The following is a 22,526-nucleotide window of genomic DNA, read 5'->3' as shown; positions in this document are numbered from 1 at the left end:
CTACTGCTAAACCCCTAGATCCTTTTTCTATGTGTGCTGTCAAGCCAGGTGTCATCCATACTGTATTTGCACATCTGATTTTTCATACTTTAAATACCAAACTTTTTATTGATCTCTGTTTAAATAATTTTTGTTAGTTTGACCAGTTCTCCATCCTGTCAATATCTTAGATCATGTCGGGTGTTTGCAACGCCTCCACAATGTCCCAAGATTTGATGTCCACTGAAAATTTGATGATCATCTCCTCCACTCCATCCAAGTCATGTTATAAAGTCGTTAAATCACACCAGGCCCAGAGCAGAACTCTGAGGCACCTCCTTTAGTGCATATTTGAGGCACTTGTGACTTGGATCAAGATTTCCTTTTCCTCAGTATCGTGATGTGGTCACCTCCACCCAAGGTCCCCATTCCTTTCATCTCATCAACCAGTTCTTCTGGACGATGAAATTATCAGCAAATCAAGAATTTATTAGACCTTTCATTCTTCACTGTTTGATTTCCAACAGATCCCATTTATTTTTAAGTGCTATGCGATCATGTACCTATCTAATGACTTGTTAGCACAATGCATTTAATGAAAACTTTCTAAGACAAACCACCAGAGAGAATCCTAATCTATCTCATTTTCTGGCAGTTGCTATTGATTACTCATTCAAGGTTCCTTTGTTTTTCACTATCTAATGATATTCTCCAGAGTGAATTCTTAACAACCTAAAGATAATTGTGAGCCTATTTCTAACATTTCCATGCAGAATGAATTTGCAATATAATATAATTTCTAAATGTCATTATTCCCCATGTTTGATGTTCCCATGCTTTTATTTTTCATTCAACAGTTTAAAATGCAGCATTTATATCCTGTATACATTGGGTTGTATTCAATGTTAGTCCTACTCAGAGTGGACCCACTGAAATTAATAGACATGAGTAAGTCAGATCCATTAATTTTAATGGGTCTACTCTGGGTAGAACTTGGTTGGCTGCAACCCACTATATTTATATAAAACAATGTATATCACCCTTCATTATTTATTACTTTAATGCTACTCCCTCTTGATGATTTTCCTATTTTATTGTTTTGTTGTGCTCCATTGTGATAGCTGTTTTATGAATGGCTTGCTGTATATGCTCTTATGTATTGCATGATGCTCTATTATTGTAAGGCACTTTACACATTAAAACAAAGCAGAATGTAAGCTTATTCACCGTATTAGATTTCATACAGCATAAAACAGCTGAAAACCCAACAAACTATATATTTTTTGAGCAATAGAAGTGACTGTACCCCTAAACTATATCCAAATTTTGTATCCCTTGAGTTCTGTGCAAAATAATGGATAGAACAAAGTTTCTTTTGGTGCTGGATTGATAGCCTTGCACCTCAGTGGATAATGTGGGTGTTATACAGTGGAGGAAAAAGAAGACACAGTGTTCTTCATATGACAGGTGTATCTTAGCCACCTCTTTGGGGTGTATGCCTCATAAGGCAGCTTTCTTATGCAGTGACAAAATGTGACAAAAATACAACAGAATTCTATTGGAATAGTATTAAAATAGTAGATCATTATAAATATTTGCTTAATAGAATGAATTCAGTAGTCCTGCAGTCCATAGAATAATCCTTAACACTACTCTTGAGTGGTCTGTGGCTGCAGGTTGTGTGGATTTCCAAACTCATATCCTGAGTATTTTAAATATTTAATTTATTGATAGCTTTACTTGCTTTGCCGTTTCAATTAAACGTGTTTATTTGGAAATGGATGTCAGCACCTAGGTATTTTAAATAGTTTCTGGTCATTCATTGGTTGGTGAATAGTCGGCGCAGTATTTGTGTAGTCACTGACTTTTTTCTTTGGGTGTCTGTTGGAGGTTATTTGTGGATTAGCTAGGTATATTTGAATTAGCTTACTGCAGTGAGCGCTTATTACTGAGGACAGTAATCCAAGCAGTGCTAGTCAGTATTCCAGGAGAATTGCTTGCTATTGATTATCCTTTAGTAATTGGATGTGAGTTTAGAAGACGAGGTTCCAGCTTGCGAGAAGTCTCCAATTCAGTTTTAAGAGCATTAGGAACTAAGCTACATGTATCATGTCAGCAAACTTATCTTTTTGAAGAGACCCCAGGCACTTGATCAAGAGCGAGCCTGGAATTGATAATACAAAGCTTATTTCATAATGTTATGATCATCCTTGGAGTTGGAGTATTCCATCTCTATCTGATGCCCTCAGGGTAGGATAGATCTTAAGGTCGCTTGGTTCTGCTAGGCAGAAAAATCAATGAGATGTATTAATTACATCTGTATTGATTTTGATTTGGCAAACAGAAGTACTTCAAATAAGCTGGATAAAACTTTTTCAAGTACCAGCAATAATACAGAAAAATAAATAACTCACATTTTTAGAGGAATGACTTTTTAAAACTAGCACAAACTACCCTGAATCCTCAAAATCTAGGAAGGTGTCATGGCACTATGCTAATTTAACAGAGGAGCCATTCCCTGCCATGCAAAAGAAAAATGAGAAGGGGACAGGCGAACTATTGCAACTTTCAGGTTTTGCAGTTGTTGTTAATCCATTGATTGGAGATATCAGCTTCAGTCACTACATAAACATTGCTTCTAATTGTTAATGAGTTAAATTTATCACGTCAGTGAAATTATGGAGTCCCACACCAGGATTTATTTCTATGTTTGGATGTTTCCCCCACCCCACTAGTTTGAAATTATTTTCCTCAAATGGCTTTAAAAAGTCAATTGGAAGTGGAGTTCAGTTGTAGTTCTCAGGGTATGAGCCCCATTGTTTGGGGTGGGGGAGCATGCACAAGGCACAGTTGACCTCTGGCCCAGGAAAATAAAGTGTCACGTCATGTCATGACGTGCTGCGTTGTGCACCCACAATCGGGGGTCCGAGTTGGCGCCCTTGCAGTCAAGTGACACATAAACAAATAAAATAATAAATAATTCTTTGGCTTAAAACAAACAGCAACCCCCAAAACGACAACTAACATTTCTTTGAACAGTGATATGAGATTGAAGCTGAATACATGGTTCTCACTAGTCATTGGTTGATGCATTAACCACATCATTTGAGACTTAGGCCCAGTCTATGCTAATATGTTATGCTAATAGTATATTGCTTTAGCAAGGCCTCACAAGCAGGACGCGGGTGGCGCTGTGGGTAAAAGCCTCAGCGCCTAGGACTTGCCGATCGTCAGGTCGGCGGTTCGAATCCCCGCGGCGGGGTGCGCTCCCATCGCTCGGTCCCAGCGCCTGCCAACCTAGCAGTTCAAAAGCACCCCCGGGTGCAAGTAGATAAATAGGGACCGCTTTCTAGCGGGAAGGTAAACGGCGTTTCCGTGTGCGGCTCTGGCTTGCCAGATGCAGCTTGTCACGCTGGCCACGTGACCCGGAAGTGTCTCCGGACAGCGCTGGCTCCCAGCCTCTAGAGTAAGATGACTGCACAACCCTAGAGTCTGTCAAGACTGGCCCGTACGGGCAGGGGTACCTTTACCTTTATGCTAATACGTTATGCTAATAGTATATTGCTTTAGCAAGGCCTCACAAGCAGGAAGGAGCAGTCTTAAGCTTGTGTCACACACTTCTCCAGTCCTTTTCAAACACAGCCAGGAGATGGACTTAGCGGCTTTTACTTTCACTTTCCTTCAAAAAGACTTGGAAGCTGAGTTGTTTTGAAACTGATCAGAGTTTGTTAAAAACCAGTGGAAAGCTGCTCCCTTAGGGCAAATGAATCTCTGCCCTCAGCGAGCCCTCAGTTGCCTGCCTTCTTATTTATGGGTGCAGGCCGGCCTGTGCAGAGAGGGGGCAGCCACCCAGGTACACTTGCCCTGGGCCTCAAAGGGCGAAGTCGGTTAGGGGGCTCCACCAGGAACTGGCTGGTTTTTTGTTTGTAACTTAATTCTAACAAGACTCCAAGCTCTGAGCCTCAGACAAGCTCAGCACAGGCCTGAGTGCTGGGGTGGGGTGGGGAGCCTGGTTGCCACCTTCCTCCTCTTCAGTCTCACTGTTTCCCTTGTAAAACTCAGCATGGAGGAGAATGGGAACAAAACTAGACTTAAGTAGCTCCACTTGTCATTGACTCCAGCTCTGGTGCCATTGGGTGCACCAGTCACCATTCTTAAAAACAATAATCCTGGTCTAGGCAACACAACAAGTCAAGGATTCAGGCGGAAGGGATGAATGAATCTGCTAACATGGTCCTCCTAGGTGTGTTGGGGGGAGCGGTGGGGAGGGGAGAGTGCACAAGCCAAAGAATCAGGGGGGGGGGTTGCTTTCTTATACTTCATCTCTTTAAAGCAGGCATCCCCAAACTTGGCCCTCCAGTTGTTTTGGGACTACAGTTCCCATCACCCCTGACCACTGGTCCTGTTAGCTAGGGATGATGGGAGTTGTAGTTCCAAAACAGCTGGAGGGCCAAGTTTGGGGGTGCCTGCTTTAAAGCTTAGTGTGTACCAGTCCTTTAGGCACAGAGAAGGTAAAGGTACCCCTGCCTGTACGGGCCAGTCGTGTCTGACTAGGGTTGCGTGCTCATCTCGCTCTAGAAGCCGTGAGCTGGCGCCGTCCGAAGACACTTCCGGGTCACGTGGCCAGCGTGACGAAGCTGCAGCTGGCGAGCCAGCACCAGCGCAGCACACGGAAACACCGTTTACCTTCCCGCTATAAAGCGGTACCTATTTATCTACTTGCACTTGACATGCTTTCGAACTGCTAGGTGGGCAGGAGCTGGGACCGAACGACGGGAGCTCACCCCGCCGCGGGGATTCGAACCGCCAACCATACGATTGGCAAGTCCTAGGCACTGAGGTTTTACCCACAGTGCCACCCGCGTCCCAGGCACAGAGAAAGAGACTTTTAATGTCCTACTCCTGTTGGTTTGTTTTGCAGTCAAGTCTGATTCGATCAGATATTGGGCTTGGAAGTCCAGGTCTGATGTCCTCAGGAAAAGCCGGAACATCATATTACCCATTTCCTACCACAAATCCACGACGAAGATCACTTCATGATTCATCTTCTCTTGGTGAGTCAATCATACGTTAGCTAATGCTGCTTTCCCCACATCACATTTTTAAGATTGAGAACACTCTTTTCAGGGAGATGTCCAATTATTTCCCCCAAGAAATGTGTTTAATTATAGATTATCTTCTGTGAATTTATTCTGTTTAACCTGGCGGCTTAGGACTCACATAGAGTTGTAAGAGCAGAATGATGTCCCAGAAGCATGTACTTAAACATTCCCCAATAAGGAGGTGTTCTTTTGGGAGGTGAACTCTATTTGGGTGTGTTTACTGGGCTGAATCCACTGGTTCAACTGTTAAACTAGATCTTGGAAATTAATTCATAATTCTTAGTGTCCTTTTAAAAAACAATTTGTATTTGAATCTGGAAGATAAGTAGCTGGGCAAAAGAGTTTTATAACAGCACCTGCTACTATTCTGCTCTTTAGGACTACATTTTTCTAGTTCTTTTCTCATTTAGGCAGCTTTTCTTCGGCAATGCTACTTACTCTGTTAATGTTACTAATGCTGCTGGTTGATAAAATTCGGCTTTTCATATGCAGATTCTCTACAGACCAAGAAAGTAAGAAAAGTGCCCCCAGGTTTGCCTTCATCTGTAAGTATTGATGGTTGTTCTATCTCTCAGTAAACAGTTACCATTGGATTGCTTTCTTTGTGTATCGGTTACAAAGAGTAAAACTGAGCAGCAATAAGTTATAAAGCAGGGATAACTAACCAGTAGTTCTCCATAAGTTGTTGGACTCAAGCTCCATCAGTCCTGACCAGTGACCAAGCTGGCTAATGCTGATGTGAGGGCGGTTTGAAAATCTAATTAAGGCTTGCACAACATAAGCCTACCAACCAATTGTGGCCATCTCTAGAACTGTTTGCACTGCTCTTCCTCTTTCTGGAGCAGGTGACATGTTGGAGTTGGTCAAGTTTTTCATCCTCTTGCAATTAGCTGGACATGTTGAACAGTCCACTTTTACTGAGGCTGGATCTAGACACAGTAAAAAAAATATTCAGGAAAATGATTTGTAAACCTCATAGTGGGAAATCATGTTGGAGAAAGACAGCACTCCACAGCACCAACTGGTGTCACAGTGTTATAATGCATATAAGACACTTTTTCTTTACTAATGTAGCTGAGTCCTGAGTCTCCCTTACCATGAACTGTTGGAAGAGGGAAAGCTTTCTGTGCTGCTGTGACCCAAGTCAGTGAGGAGAAGGGGAAAGAGTGAAAGAGAGATTGAAGGAAAATTGGAATCTAAGGAATGGAGTGAGGAGGAGGAGGAGGAAGTGAGGAACAAATGGATTGGACAAAAAGAGAAGAGTGTGCTGTGGGGTGCACAGAGAAGAAGGGACTGCAGCTGTTGAAAGATCTGTGGGCAGGAAAGCAGAAAAAAATGACAAACTGGGATGCAGATTGCAGACCAGTCCTATGCACACACAGAGGGTAGGAGGTGGGAAGCAGGCTTCATGAAATAAAGAATGGGAAGCAGAGATGAGCGTGGGTAAAGGGCTTCAAAATGACCTGTGGTCATGCACAGAGTAAAGGGGAGTTAACAGAATGCACACACACAAAATGCAAACTTAAAATTGTGGTAGTGATTTTCTATGTGTAACTTAGATTTATCCCTCTTGAGTCATCAGTAATGCTAAATTGGCCTTTAGGGTGAAGTGAGTGTTTTGCCCCTGGTTTAGCTACACCTTTGTAGTGCTTTTAAACATCTGATAGCAATGATTTGTAAAATATTTGTACACTTTTACCTACTTGTCCCTGTCATGCACATTTCTCTCATGGGAAGAGGGGTGGCCCAGGAACTATCTTCTGTTCATGTCTTTTGATGTTTAATTAGTCATTATGTTGCTGAACAGGAGGACAGACAGATTAATAGCTGAGAATCCTAGAAATTTACATTGGTAATAATCCCAGTGGAACTGAAGACATTAAGATTCGTAGGACATGTGCAGCTCGGCTTGCCTCAATAGGACTGTTATTAATATGCATAAATCACCAAGTCAGATGTTCCTTATGAAGCCCTTGTGGATTTTCAAGCCTTCATTAAGTCTTTTCTAACTTGAGCCTAACATCACGAATGCTTTCAAGCAACCGGTTTGTTCATCTCCCTTGCTCCAAAATGTGTCCTTTGAGAATAAAGGGCTTTAATTGGGGGGTTGGGGTTGGCGTGGCTTGGTAAAAAATCATCAATAAATGTGATAATCTAATGCTTTTTGGTTGTGTTGTGGTATTAAAAGTGTCTTATTCTGCAAAGAAAATGGTTAGTACATTAATCTGTATTTAAAATCCACATCAAATGCAGGCAGGATTTTCCACCCATCCCTCCCTTTCAGAGCAAACAAGAAAGGAGGGAGAGATGCAGAACATGTTTCTTTGTTGTGTAAATGGAGGTGTTGGGCTTTTATTCAGCAGTACTTAACACATGGCGCAGGTGCACTTGGATGAGTCATAACTCAAAGCTGTGCAGACTGAATAGAATGGGCTGCTGCTGTTGCAAAGGCAGGAGGAAAGCTGTGGATGCAAAATGGGCCAGATCTTTCCTTCTTTGGCATTAGTTCTGAAGTGGAGCTGGTACTCTGGTTTGTTTATGCCCTCCATTGTATTTCACGAAACAACTGAATCCAAGCTTCTGTTTTCATTTTCCTCCTTCTTCCAGTGAGATGTATGTTGGGCAGACTGAGGGGCAGCTGTGTTATGAACTTGCAGCTTACCTGGAAGCCAGCTTACAGCTGGAGAGACTCTTAACAGATTTTGCTTGCATAAGCTCATGGGCTGAATAGCTGCCCAGTAAACTCAGGGTCACAATGGCAACCTCAGGAATCTTCCCCTCCCCCATTTCAGTTCCCAAGCAGGAGCTAAAAATAGACCAGCAGTTAACACTGAATCCCCTCATTGAATGAAAGAAGGAATGACAATACAATTAAAAACCAGTGTCAATATTTAATACAAATGATGCACGTGGAAAAGAAATAGGAGGGATTTACTGAGGGATTTGTGTGTAGGTAGGGTTGGATGCAAAAGGCATCTGTGTAAGGAGTGGGAAACCTGGAAAGTCTTGCATTCAAAAGAGCTCCCAGACATAATCTCAGTTATCTACAACAATGTTTTCCCTCCTTCTCCTTAACCCTTTCTGTCCCAAATGTAACTACAGTTTCATTTCTTTTTCTCCCCAAACTTCACCAAGCAGCCGATCTACTCAGAAGTAAGCTCCACCAACATCAACAGTAGATATGCATAGGACTGCAGCTTTAGAAGTTTGGTCTCATGCACCTTTACTATAAAGGAAGCCTAGCTGTGTTCTGTGGTGCTTACTCACCAGTCAGCATCCTAGTTTTACTTGGTGTCTCTCAATGCTGCTCCAATTGAGAGGAAAGGGAGACTTTCACATCAAGGGGCCTGTGTATTCTCAGGGTCCTTCTCAAGTCCTTTTTTTTCTTCTCAATGGTTTTTGCCTAGTAAAAGTCCTGCTTTGCTATATTGAGTGTCCAGGAAAGCTGCTCTCTTGGTTACTCCATGGTCTTTTCTTTCTATGTCTGTTCTGCAAGGTAATGTTTGCCTCCTTCATGGAACTTGCAACTTCCTTCCTGTGAGGCATGGGTGATGTTGTTGGTTGTTCTGCAGCTTCTTGAAGTATCAACAAGGATTGTCCAATGCCTTATTGCTAGTCAGTGCCCTAATCATTTAATTAAGGGTGGGATGAAGAAGGACTCCCCATGTAGATAAGATGGGATGAAGGGCTACTGGCCACTGACGTCATAAAGGTACTCAAGCCTTCATCTTAGCTGTGGATTTCTCCAGTGTATTTCCTAAGAGGGGGGAACCATTTAGGGCTTGGCAAATTTCCCTAGATAAGGAATTGTTGCTGCTTCAGAGAAGGCAATGTCTCTGATATTCCTCAAACATGTTAAATTTAGTGGAAGCCTGGAGAGCAGATCCTTAAAAATTTAGTTGGTTCATATGAGCAAATACAGTCATTTAAGTAACAGTGTCCCAGATCATGAAGGGTTTTTTGACCCACACCACTTCCTTTTTAAGAAAGCCAAATGTTTGCCTAATACATTACTACTACTATTACTAAGCTTTCTAGGGTTCCACCTTTTATCTGCCCCATTAAAGCAGTTCTGGCTAAGGAGACAGATAATAGTTGTGGAAGCTGATGGAACATTATGTAGATCGTGTTTGGGATGGTGGCTTCTAGCCAGGTAACATTTGCACACAGGAATATACATAGAAGGAACTCATGTGATTAAAATAATTTCAAAAGGCCTTGGACTTTGCATCAGACTCTGGCATAAATCCTGCTGCCAGGACTTTCATCAAAGGAAAAACTTGTAGGGGGTACTCTGTTTGCTGAGTGCTGTGATGCCAAAATAAATTTGGGATGCGCAAGAGGAAGGACACCGAGTGGCTTTTCTAGTGTCTGCCAATATCCAGTTTCCAGCAGTCTAAAATTTGTGTGTCAGTGTGCCAGGACGATCGTGTCTTTGAAGCCTGGCAGCCCCTTTTTGCATTTTCCATTTCTCTCCTCGTGCCATTTGAGCATAGCACTTCCCATTGCCATGATTTCCAAAAGCCAGTAGAATGCTCTGCAAAACAAGACTTCCTGTTGCTTGCTTTAAAACTTGCTACATGATCGTTTTGATTTGGTATACTTTTGATTAAAAGTACAGTATGGTATTCTGATTAGGGAGAAGGATTAGATTATACAGCCATCTGCAGGAAACTTCCGAAACTGCAGCAGTACTTTGATACCCAGTGATTGTATCTTGGCATGTAACCAATGCAATGGTTTATTAAGAGGATTTAAACAGGAAAACCTAAAGTTATAGAGTTGAGCTAGCAGAGGGATTTGTTTTCCCCTTTACGTTTTAAGATTTTATTTGAGTTGGGGTGTGTGCATTTGTCATATTTTGATGATTTTAGTTTAGTGGGGCTGAGACCTGATGATGGTGGCACCAGTCTGTCTTGAATATTATAGAATAAGTCAAACTGTTGGGGAAGTTTCAGCACCTGCTGTGGCTGTAGAGCCCAAGATGGGAGAGACATTATGGATAGTGAGAAAGAAGTTGATAGAGAAAAGTCCCCCCCCCCCCCGAATAACCCTAGAAATCAGGGGCATCTAATGAAGCTGAATGTTGGAATATTCAGGACAGACAAAAGAAAGTGCTTCACTCAACACATAGGTCAGCTATGGAATTAGCTCACACAAGAGGCAATGGTGACCACTAACTTTTATTTGGCTGTCAATGGCTACTAACCATGATGATTGTGTTCTCCCTTCTCTGACGGAGGCAATGTGCTTCTGAATACTAGCTGCTGAAAAATCGTTTGCAGAGTGCTGTTGCTCTCAGGTCTTGTTTGCGTGGTTTCCACAGACATCTGGTTGGTCACTGTGAGAACAGGATGTTGGACTAGATGGGCCACTGGCCTGGTCCAGCAGGGCTTTACATATGCTCTTATATTTTGATACCATTGTATACTGGATACATGCTAATTCACTTCAGTGGGTTTTTACTTGGTTGTAGGCTTGGGCTGTTGCTGTTTCAGAGATGCGCTTTAATTTTGTTCATGGCATTTTCCAGGAAAGGGTAAGATCAAATATATTCCATTGTCTCCTGTTGCTCATTTTACACCAGACACTCAGATAGGATCTGCAGATGTCTTTTAATACATGGGCACCACTTAGAACAAAGTATTGGACACCTCCCGTCCTGGGCAATATGTGGGGCGGCTGCCATAGCAGCATTTCATATAATCAAGGCATCCTTCCAGACTCTACTTTGCCTCACTATCTCGCATAGAACTCTCAAGCATAAGGGTTTTATAATTTAATAACTATGTTGTAGGGGGGGCGGCGGCGGCGGGGGGGCTTCATGTCATGAGAGCCTGTGAAAAGGACTTAGGACTTCTAAATGTGATGAGTAGTCAGTACTCATCACATTTGAGAGCTTGAAAATATGCTGGTGGTCTCAAGCACCCTTTAAATGAAGAGGAATGTGTTACAGTTGGCATAAAAAGCATTGAAAAGAGGTGGGGAGAGAAAGAGAGTGATTTTCATATGTTTCTTATTGTGAAAAAATATATATCAAAACAGGTATTTTAAAAACAACACGTTCACCAATTTGGTTGCTGCTCCAGTTTCTGCTGTTCCTGAAAAATATGAGTATGATGTAGCTGTTGCACAGATTAAAAGTTCACTTTAAAAGCTGTAGGTACAAAAATGGTTTTTGTTGGGTGGCCAACACAATTACTCGCATTTTGTGATCGGTAGCTTCTAGGAAACCCAAACTGCAAGGGAATCTCCGTGTGACTAAGTATTACATCCTGCCATGTCACACTCGAAAAAGTCTGCCAAGATTGGCAAGAACTCTTTCACCCCTGCAAAATATCTGTCAAGGCTTCGTGAAGTGTACTGAGATTGCCATGGATCACTTGACTGAAAGTGTTCCTGTGAACTCTTCCAGATGGAAATTCTTACATTTGTCTGTCTTTGTCAGTCAAGTAGGTCTTAAACATTCTGTCATACTTTGACATAGAGTATATTCTTCTGAAAAACATCTTAATCCTAGAACAGTTGCTACCCTTTGGGGGAGAGCCTGAGTAAGATCCAAAGAGAGATTTAACATATCTTGCCTGCAGAAGTATAAACACTAGAGTGACATTCTTGTAAATCAAGCCATCTTAGCCAGTGCTTTGAGAACCCAAGAGGATCCATGTGGCCTCTGAGGGCGGACAGAGAGAGTTGCAAGCTGCTTGGCACGCCTGCGCTTGGCAGCCTGTATCCTGATGCTGCTTTGCAGCTGTTCCTCAGCCTGTTCAGTGGGTTTGTTTTTGTTTAGGCCCCCTTCAGGGCCAAGGCCTCACTAGGCAGCGTCCAACATATGAAAACACAGAATGCTTCATCAAAACACTTAAAATATATAATTATCACCGTAACAATAAACAGCATTAAGAATAGCTCTCAACAGCACAGTATCATTAACGTGAGAAAAATGTTTTAGCACCAATCCAGGAAAGAGCAGCATAGTAAATTTTAGGAAGAAGCAACTTGAAGATCTACAAAGCCAAATTGAAGGCTTGTAAAGATGGGGTTTGTTGTTGTTGATGATGATACTGTTGCTGTTGTTGTCTTTCCTGAGTGTAATTTCTCTTTTATCTACAAATGTAAGAAATACAATTAATAATGAACCTCACCAAAGAGCAGGGGGCAGCAACCTTTTTCAGCTGTGGGCCGGTCCACTGTCCCTCAGACCATGTGGTGGGTCGGACTGTAGTTTTTTGGGGAAAATGAACAAATTCCTATGCCCCACAAATAACCCAGAGATGCATTTTAAATAAAAGCACACATTCTACTCATGTAAAAACACGCTGTCCGCAGGCCGGATTGAGAAGGCGATTGGGCCGCATCCGGCCCACGGACCTTATGTTGCCTACCCCTGCCATAGAGTGATCACAATGGCAGAAATCGTACATCAAATGCTAATTGAAATAAAATGTTCTCGAAGACCATCCAAAAGCAGGAAGCAACAGAGCCTATTAGTTGTTTCCATGGAAGGAATTCCACAACTGTAGTGCCACCACAGAGAAAGCCCTGTCCCTACTCCTTTCCAGTTAGCATGGGCTTGACAGCAGGGCCTTCAAGGCTGATCTAACATCCTATATTAAGTTTTTTTAAACAATATCCTTTTGGTCTGCATTTAATTATGTTGCCATATAATATTGCCATTAATGGGACGCGGGTGGCACTGTGGGTTAAACCTCAGCGCCTAGGACTTGCCGATAGCATGGTCGGCGGTTCGAATCCCCGCGGCGGGGTGCGCTCCCGTTGCTCGGTCCCAGCGCCTGCCAACCTAGCAGTTCGAAAGCACCCCCGGATGCAAGTAGATAAATAGGGACCACTTACTAGCGGGAAGGTAAACGGCGTTTCCGTGTGCGGCTCTAGCTCGCCAGAGCAGCTTCGTCACGCTGGCCACGTGACCCAGAAGTGTCTGCGGACAGCGCTGGCTCCCGGCCTATAGAGTGAGATGAGCGCACAACCCCAGAGTCTGTCAAGACTGGCCTGTACTGGCAGGGGTACCTTTACCTTATAATATTGCCATATAACCTGCCATATAATAAAAGCATTAAAATGTATACATTTCTGTTCTTGATTGTTCATAATATTCATGGTAAAATATTCACATTTCAGCTCAAAACTGTTAGTAAATCAGAATATAGAAATGACCTGAAAGAAACCACAAAATAAGGATGCAAGTTTATTTTGAACAAACTCTCCCCCCCGCAACACCCCCATCCTGCCTACGCACTGTATTTGAGTCTATGTATGTTATTAATATAAAATCAGTAAAAATAGTTTTTAAAATGTTCAGCATTTAGCTGCATTTGAGTATATTGTGTGATTCTTTGGACAGAGTCATGGGCCTAGCCAGGGGGCAGGGGGGGACCTGCTCCCCCAAATCAAGTAAATCAATAAAAATACTTACGGTAACTAACTGAGGTTCTGCCCCCCCCCCCCCAGCAACATGAAGGCTGCACCCCCACAACATAAATTCCTGTTTACCCAAGTTGAGAATTCTTAGTAAGTCTGATATATGGGTATTTATTGATTGCACTTCACCTTCCTGTTTTTATTATACCTTGCTTTATTTTTGTAAGGGTGCATTGAAATGAAATCTTAAGGTCTGGATTACATCATTCAGGGAGAAAAATAAAAGAAATATTAATTTTAATATTAACCAGCATTAAAAAATTTTAAGTAAAAATGTCACTAAAATGAATTGGAAAATATGTTTAAAACAGACAACTACAAGGCCAAGCTTATTTTGTTATGTCAATTTAAATATTAATTATAGCCTGTTTTTGTATGTTCTTAACTATTAGACTGATGTGTGAATTCTGTGTCCTAAAGCACCACATTTCCCCCCCTCAGCTCTTTGAAAGGACATTGGATGTCCTCTGACCCTGGGCTCTAACAGGCACCTAATGATGAAGGGCTTATTGCTTTTTTTGGTCCAGGAAGCAATTAGCTGTCTAGGTCCTCCTCCTCCTTCTCCCAGCGTGTAATTCAGCATTTCAAACCAGTGAGTGGCGTATTCGTGAAAGTTGGAACCAGATGGAAGTATGGCTAGAGATGCATGAAGTTTGGTCTCTGCTGCCACAAAAGCTCTCATTTAATTAAAACAAAAAAAAGATTGAATTGCTAAGGATTTACCATTGCTTCCCTTTTTGGCTCTGAAAAAATGGCTTTTTTATTTGAGTGCAGCTGCAAACTACTGCCCTTTTGACTAAGGTGTAAATTCTTAAATCCTTTATGGAAGTCCTTGTTTGTTTGCATTACAACTAAAACTGGATTACTTTTGAAGGAAGATTTTACAGCATAGTTTCTAACACACACACACACCCTATTTTCCTGTATTAGATGGTTCAGTCCTATTTTGCATAAATTCTTTCTGAGTAGATGCATGTGTGCTTGTATCTGACTGAAGAATTGCTGTGTTTCATTTGGTGAATTGATGTCTTGGAGGGAAGCTGTGCTCTTAGACTGCACGCTGTGTTGTTTTTAGAGTGAACATGTATTGTGCGTATCCTGTACCTGGAATGAGCAGCAACTCTTTGATGTATTACTACAATGGAAAAACGGTAAGGGGACTTTCCTTTTGTTCTGATACTTTCCAAAGTAGTGTGGCTGGAAATGTTGTTTGTAGTCTCTGGACTGGTCCAGCAGCTAGATATACTTGTATAGACTAGAATACTTAGACTTAATTGCTTCAGTTAGTGCTATGGTCGTTGCACATAACTTGCTTTTATTTTATGCAGCTGCTCTGTTGCCTAGAGAATGTCATTATCTCACTCATGTAGCAATGCATTTGAAAATGTGAAAGGCATTATTGCTGTTTCATGCAGCAGCGAAAGAAACAGAAACCGTTCCAGTTACTTGCTTTAAAAAAGTGAGTACAAAAAGTGAGGAATATTTCAGAAAGCAACTGACCAGGCTGCTGTTTCGCACTTAAGTGTTTGTGCTTCATTCAGATACTGTCCTTACAGTGATACCGCGTGCTTTCATTTTGAACATCTTCAATCTGATCCATAAAGTTGAATCCTCCTTTATACAAAAATACTTTCTATAGCCTAGGAATGGTTTATAAATCTGCATCTCTTCAGATGTGTAAAGTTCTGGAGCAATATGTACATTTTAGAGTTTGATAAGTATTGTGTTGTGCGTTGGTCTTTTGTCCATATGGCTATTGTGTAATGTAGACTGAACCTTCCACATTTCATAGGAGCATTAAGTGCATTTTATAGGTTTGATGGTAATCAAAACTGATTTTAGACACCGCAGAAAACTAATCCAGTCGTGTTATGTGTCATGTAATGACTGCTGCTCACTCTGCAAAGTACTTAAAAGCTTTAGTCTTTTTTAGGATTTTACTAACAATGTACATTGGCAAATGGCATTAACTAGAAGAGATAAGTTGCAATTAATATTGAGGCATTCCTATGTTCTGCCTATACTCTCCAAGTATTGCCTGATATTTTATTGCCGTTGATTAGCAATCTGAGTGATGTGATCCAGTTTTGTTTTGTTTTTAGTCTTTTAAAGCATAGTCAAACTTCAGTAGCATTGCAAAATGCTAAAGGTTTGATAAATTTCTCTCTGGACATATCTAAATCATTATAAAGTGCATCTGAGTTTCAGGCAACTTTAGGGAAACTTATTTTCTTTGGTGTCAACATCCCAAGCCCTCCAAATGGGAACCTGATTCTTTTTATGTTGCCTCCTAAGTTTAAGTAGTTTTGCAGTTTTGTGTGAAGATGTATATGTTGGAAAGAAGTAAAATGAAGTCTGCAGTTCCCCAGAAGCAATGGGAGTCTGGCTTTCATGGAGTGTTGATTTTATTCTTTCTCTGGCTCTGAACATTCCTCTTTGTTCTGCAGCGAGGGGGAAAGCTTTGATCTTATTAAGTATTTCCAGGCTTGTAATGGATGGAAGTGCTGGTACTGTAAAGAAGCAAGCCTCAAGAATTGATAGCATCTGCTTGTTATGGTTCATGGGTGACGCTCATGAACTTGAAGAGCTAGAAATTGTATAACAATTCCATATCCTGGTGCCCCTTCTGTGTTGTGACACTTTAGCGTTTAGGCTTATGGAAGCAACTCAAAGGGGGGTAGGAAAGAGAAAGGTTAAATCATTCTGATTCATTGGTGTATTCATATTTGTGGTGTTAAGTGGAAAATGTTGGCTTGTCTTCTCTTCTGCTCTGATTCAGGGTTTCATTCTGAAACTTGTTTTTGCCTTAATATTTGTCAAGAATAGCTAATACACTCCTAAAACCGTATCAGACTGAATCATGTCCAGCAACCTTCTTTGTAGTATTTGCCCAATCTATAGTTTGGTTACATGTTTCAGAACTTCAAATAAATAACAGTTTTAATTGTTAAGTATGAGAAGATTCCGCCATGCAGTGAGGAACTGAAAGTTTCAGTGGCAGTGTATGATTTGGAAAAAGCTACTAGGGCTTTTTGGAGCCCATAGGAAGGCCTGCTGTTCCTATCTGTAACACTCCTTGACCTGTCCCCTTTTGATCTTTAAAGGAGGACAAAAGGTTAGCAAGTTAACTAATAGAGGCAATATAAGAACAAAACTGAAAGGGATTCTTTCAGTTATCTCTGGATAAGATGAAGGAGGCAATCCTTATAGGCTCTAATGTGTTGGGATGGAAATAAAGTAAAAATCTGATTTTGTTTGTTAGAATGAAATAAATGTGCCTCTTTATATTTTGCTACAGATCGGTATTTAAAAAATTCAACTATTCCTCCATTAAGCCATAACATATTAAAGCCTTGTGGCTTAACCATAGAGCAAGGAGTAGTTTTGAGTAGTTTAATTCTAAAATGAAAAGGCGAGTAAGGCCCTCCCTGCAGACCGATGCAGTGTAAGCAATTTATCAAGCTAGTTTTCAGACAGAATTTTGTTTAAATTTTGCTCTACCTATTTAAAAAGTAAGCATCCATCTTCTGGGAACAAAATGTGCGTTGTGAGTGTAGGTAAGCCAGTTTACAGAAATAGGTAAAATGCTGTCACAGTGTGTTGCACTGTTGTACTGTGTAAAGAGGTCCATGGTCTGCAGTCTAATAATAATAATAATAATAATAATAATAATAATAATAATAATAATAATAATAATTTATTTATATCCTGCCCTCCCCAGCCGAAGCTGGGCTCAGAGCGGCTAACAACAGTAAAATAATACAACATTCTAAAATCAATTCATTATAAAATCAGTTCAAATCAAATTGATGGCAACCATTGGGCTAGAGTTCTGTGAAGAATTACCAAATAATTACCAAAGAGAATAACCTGTTGACATTCTGGAGACAATGGGTTGTGGTTAGAGAATAATCTCACTGTATTAATGCAGTTTTTCTTCTGTGTTGCCTTTGTTGTATGCCACTTAATTCCACTTTAACTACTGAAGTTGAGGTAATATCTTGCCCCGGCTCTGTGTCAAATATTCCCACGATAGCTGTCAAACCCTGGTGAGAGAGCAGCTTTCTGCCAACTGGGCCAAACACGTTCTAAATCTGAGAAAGTGAATCCATACACACTATGGTGATGTACCTAACATATCAGTAAATATGGAAGAGTTGACTGGCAAGCATCACCGTCATGGACCCCCTTGTGCATTTTGGATCAGAGTCTTTTAATGATGAATGTAAGTGTTCTTTAGAGTCTGAATCTGACAATCAGACACACTGGGGTTAAATTTATGTAATCAGTGGGGTGGAGGGATAAAGCTTTTCTTGAACAGTAAACTGCAAAGAAGAAGTTGTTTTTGAATTGTTCCCATGGGGGGGGGGGCGCGGACCTGCATATAGAAAAATAGCATGTAAAGGAAAAGAGGAGGCTGAAGATTTCTCTTTTCTGTATGCAAGGAGATTTTTAGAGAGGAGGCTGCCCCCCCCCCCGAAGGCTAAAGTGGTACAGTCATGGAAGTTTGAACACTTTGACTGATTGTAAAAACTTGACCTTTGAAATTAAATTGTTTTACGCCTCTCTTAGCCAAGGGTAAGGGGTGGAATCCAACATGGTAGCAAGGCAATCATTCCATCCGTGCAAGGAGTTCGGCTTGCACAACAGAATGTTCTTTCCCCCTCGCCACTCCCTGCACACCCCCTAAATCTGTTCAAGGAGTATCACCAACCCCCTAGAACAGATTTGGAGACACCATAGGGTGTACATGGAGGGGGAAGAGGGACAGAAAGTCTTGTTGCAGAAGCAAAAAATTGTTATGCTGATGCGACTCGTTAAGAGAATACTGCCCGTGATCGATCTTAAGAACCTACAGTCATCATAGCAGATGTATTTACAGACTGTAAATACTTGAAATTTTGAGGGGGAAAGTTTCAGAAACCCGAAGCACCATCCTGTTCTTTCTTTTAAAAGACATAACTCCATTAATTTGAGTTAAGGTAAGGCATGCTTTCAGAAAGATATTATATTAACTTTCTAGGACTATCAGCATGTGGGGAGCAGAGAAAACAATTTTCATTTTAGATTTACTAATATATTACTGGATATCTCACATTTTTTAATTATTAGTATGCCATATTCCCTCATTTTGACCAAACTGCGGGAGGCAGTGGAAGACAGAAGTGTCTGGCGTGCTCTGATCCATGGGGTCACGAAGAGTCGGACACGACTAAACGACTAAACAACAACAACAACAATTCCCTCATAATTCCTTATACGGATGCTAAGTTGAAATAGGAGAAAATATCTTCATGGGTAGATTTGGGGAGGGGGAGTAAAATTTGCAGCAGCTGTATGCTATTGCTGCAAGAAATATTTGTGTCCTCTTTTATCAGTACATAACATATATAACATATAGTGCAATATTAACTATGTCTACTCTCAAGTACGTCCTAAGTAAGTGTAGTTAGTACTGCAGCCTATATTTATCAAGTAACTATGGTTAACAGATTTGGAACCGGCCGGGATTAAGAACTTGGTGTGTTACAAGGCTAAAGGAGCAGTAGTTTCTCAGTCCATCTGAAACAGGGAGCTATGCTTAATTAGATATATCCTTGTTTAATCGTGGTGAACAGAAGAGCAGAGGGTCTCAGTGTATGAGCAAAAGGTTGATTCATTCATCGCCTTATGAAAATCAGATATGATGGTCTGAACTCAGCGTCTGTATCGGTTGTGTTTGGCTGACTCTAGATCACAATAAACATTTGCAAGTCAAGACTAAGAAGGGGCTCGTCCAGGAATCTCCAGAAGCAAACTTGCTTGTAGCACTACACTGATTATTCTCTCTGCTGTGTTGTCTCTAGTAGATATTGTACTGAAGTAGCCCAGGAAAATGTTTCTATCTCTGCTCCAGACATCTGACTTACAGATCTTTTCAAACTGATGAGACGATGTATAAATATAGATAGTGTGGACAATTCACTTTTGCTGGCCATTTACAGAATGATAGAGCTGCATTATTTTTTTTAATGTGTTCCTTTGTCAGAAACTTTTTAGAGAAATTTCCAGAGAAACTGCCCAATTTTCTGTTCTGCTGCATGAAATATATATCCACCCCACCCCTATTTGTCAATATATACTCCTCTAAGTACATAAGGCCAGGGCTAGTTATTTCAAAAGAACTTAATTCATTAGGCAGGCTTTACACAGCACAAATCTGAAAATATTTTTTGCTGCTTTTAAAGATGAACTTATTGGGCACAAACTTCTTTTTAAAGTACCGTATTTTTGCACTGTATGTATTCATTTAAGAATCACTCTTTAATCTGCAGAATGCCTTTGATAAACAGAAGCGCGTTATCACTGACTGTTGCTACTTTGCTGTTTGTTCCACGAAATGCAGCTTGGATCTCGCATAGTTCAGGACTGTCAGAAATACCCATTGCCTGCCGTCTCTTGCATTACCTCAAATACATTTTGACATTGTCTGCAGCTGCAACAACAATGACTTTAAACCAATTGACCACACTAAAGAGAGGGATGAAGAAGAGAGCAGAGTCATGTTCTTGTTTTCTAAACGGCTTCAGTAGCCCTTGACCTTTCTTTAGGTATGGAGAGAGTGACTTCAGCACTTTCGTTTCAGAACATTTCCCCTGAATTTAGTCTATCACTAATGGTAGTGTCTGAGAGTACAGAACCTGCTTGCATTTCTTAACCAGTCCTTTCCACCTGCCTTTAACTCCCAAATGTTTGCCTGTTGGCTTTCCCATTTTGCATTCCCAAGCCCATCCACAGGTAAAGCAAGGGGGGCACTCAGTGTCCCTCTCTCTCCTGTAAGGGTGAGCATGGAACAACTTTTATTTCTTTTGAGATTTAAAGGTTTGCTTCCTCATTGTCCAGGGTTCCAGAATGGATAATTTTCAGTGAACATTTTGTATTCTTTTGTAGTTTCTTGACATCAGATAAGACAGCATTAATATCTGGTTGTTCCATATTCTTTATATGTGAAGGTGCTGAATATTTAATATTTTCCTTCCAAATAATTTACCTGGCATTCCAGCTATTTGCTGCACTGCAAGCTTGAGGTGCTTTCCTAATTCATAAAAAAATTAAATTCTTAATGCTGTGCCTGCTAAATACAAAGTCATGCATGATGGGTTCGTTGGATTTGTAATTATTCCAAGGAATACGATGCATGTGGCAGAGCTTAACTTGACTGTTGTGGTCTGACAAAGACAATAAAGTGTTTGTGTGTGTGTGTGTGTGTGAGAGAGAGAGAGAGAGAGAGAGAGAAGTGTGTGGGTCACCCTTTCTTAAAGGTAAAGGTACCCCTGCCCGTACGGGCCAGTCTTGACAGACTCTAGGGTTGTGCGCCCATCTCACTCAAGAGGCCGGGGGCCAGCGCTGTCCGGAGACACTTCCAGGTCACGTGGCCAGCGTGACAAGCTGCATCTGGTGAGCCAGCGCAGCACACGGAAACGCCGTTTACCTTCCCACTAGTAAGCGGTCCCTATTGATCTACTTGCACCCGGGGGTGCTTTCGAACTGCTAGGTTGGCAGGCGCTGGGAGCGCACCCCGCTGCGGGGATTCGAACCGCCGACCTTTCAATCAGCAAGCCCTAGGCACTGAGGCTTTTACCCACAGCGCCACCCGCGTCCCTTTCTTATATACCCATTTATTAGGGTAAGGGATGCTAAGCACTTCAGAGCTTGTAGGGATGCCAGGGAGGTCAGGTTAGCTGTTTATTGCAGGCTGGGAAGCCTGGTCAGCTTTCTGTAAACAGAAAAGATGAGCTATCTCAGCCTACCAGAGGAGGGTTTAAAGATTGTTTGATGTTGTCTTGGGCTCTGAGATATGCTTTGCTGCAATCCACAGACTCCGAGAGCTGTGAGTGTAGAGCCTTGTGCACAGCCTCTGAAAGGGATAAGAGAGACATGATTTTCAGAAGGTGGGTCATTGCTCACAAAGGTTTTGAATAGTTTACCATTTTGAAAGTACTCCAAACACTTAAAGAGCATGCTGCCCCCTGAAGGCCCCTCTGTTTATCAACAGCCTCTGTGTGTGTGTGCTTGAGTAAAAAAGATTTGGCATTTCTTCTGAAAAATTCTGAGGCTTGGGTGTTTCCAGATGTCTGGATGAGGGAGCCCCCAAACTGGGAAGTGGCTTTTGAGAATGTCTTTTCATTAAATCTCAGGGTTCAGAGTCATACATCTTCTTAATAATGTACTTCAGCATAGATTTATTTAACAAGAGTTATATATCATTGGATCTTCAACACATCTAAACAGTTTACAAAAAACAATATAAAATGTATATTTAAAATACAGATAAACTCAAAAGTTGCAAACAACTTCACCTAAAATTTTGAAAAGTAAAACCAGCAGTTTTTTTAAAAAAATACATATCAAAATTACATTTCTGAGTAGACATGCCTAAACAAAAACTTTTGCAGCAGGTGTTGATAGCAATATAGTGAGGCTTGCTGCCTAGTATCAGTTGGCAGCTTGGCACTCTTGCTTGTTTAAATCAGGCTGAATTGTACCCAGTAGTTCTTTTTCTGGGTCCTGGTCTAAGTGCTCTAGAAATGGAATCAGAAGATGGGAGGCAAAAAAAGAACGAATAAAGCTTAGAGGGAAATGGTTGTATTATTAATGGTCCATGAGGAGTTGAGAGCAGAACTTTAAGAGCAAGGCTTTGGATCTGTTCACCTGAGCCTAATTTGTGCTGGATTGGGTCCTATGCCTTGATTCTATTTAAAGTGAAGCATCTGCCTATATTTAAAGTCTAAAATACCTTCATTGTCAAGTTGCAATTATAAGCGCAGATCTGTTTACTCATAGGCTGCCTAATCTCACTATCCCAGTAATTCTTTTTTGTTCTTGTATTTTTAAATTTTTGTTTCTAGTAACAAAAAATAAAACCTGCTTTTAGCTTGCGAGGTGGGGCGGGGGTGAGCTGGCAGTCATCTGCAGGTGATCAAATGACTTAAGAGACCTGGTTTTAATTTGTGGGCGGTTCTGACT

General features: G+C 41.2%; 1 protein-coding gene across 9 annotated transcripts in view; it reads left to right on the top strand.

Annotated features, from left to right (window-relative positions):
• The window catches only part of TCF12 (transcription factor 12), a 145,494-nt gene that overhangs the window by 82,184 nt on the left and 40,784 nt on the right, over window positions 1-22,526 (top strand). For 7 of the 9 annotated variants that reach the window (XM_028705856.2, XM_028705859.2, XM_028705854.2 and 4 more), the window contains 2 exons: window positions 4,901-5,033; window positions 5,574-5,626. In XM_028705856.2, the coding sequence (XP_028561689.2) occupies window positions 4,901-5,033; window positions 5,574-5,626 (186 nt within the window). Of the gene's footprint in view, window positions 1-4,900; window positions 5,034-5,573; window positions 5,627-14,126; window positions 14,672-22,526 lie in introns of those variants that run through there. The other 2 variants (XM_028705857.2, XM_028705858.2) reach the window with 2 other exon arrangements.

The sequence above is a fragment of the Podarcis muralis genome, chromosome 14 (assembly GCF_964188315.1).
Source record: "Podarcis muralis chromosome 14, rPodMur119.hap1.1, whole genome shotgun sequence".
Lineage (NCBI taxonomy): Eukaryota > Metazoa > Chordata > Lepidosauria > Squamata > Lacertidae > Podarcis > Podarcis muralis.
Note: the sequence above shows the minus strand (reverse complement) of the source record. Positions and strands in the feature narration are given on the sequence as shown.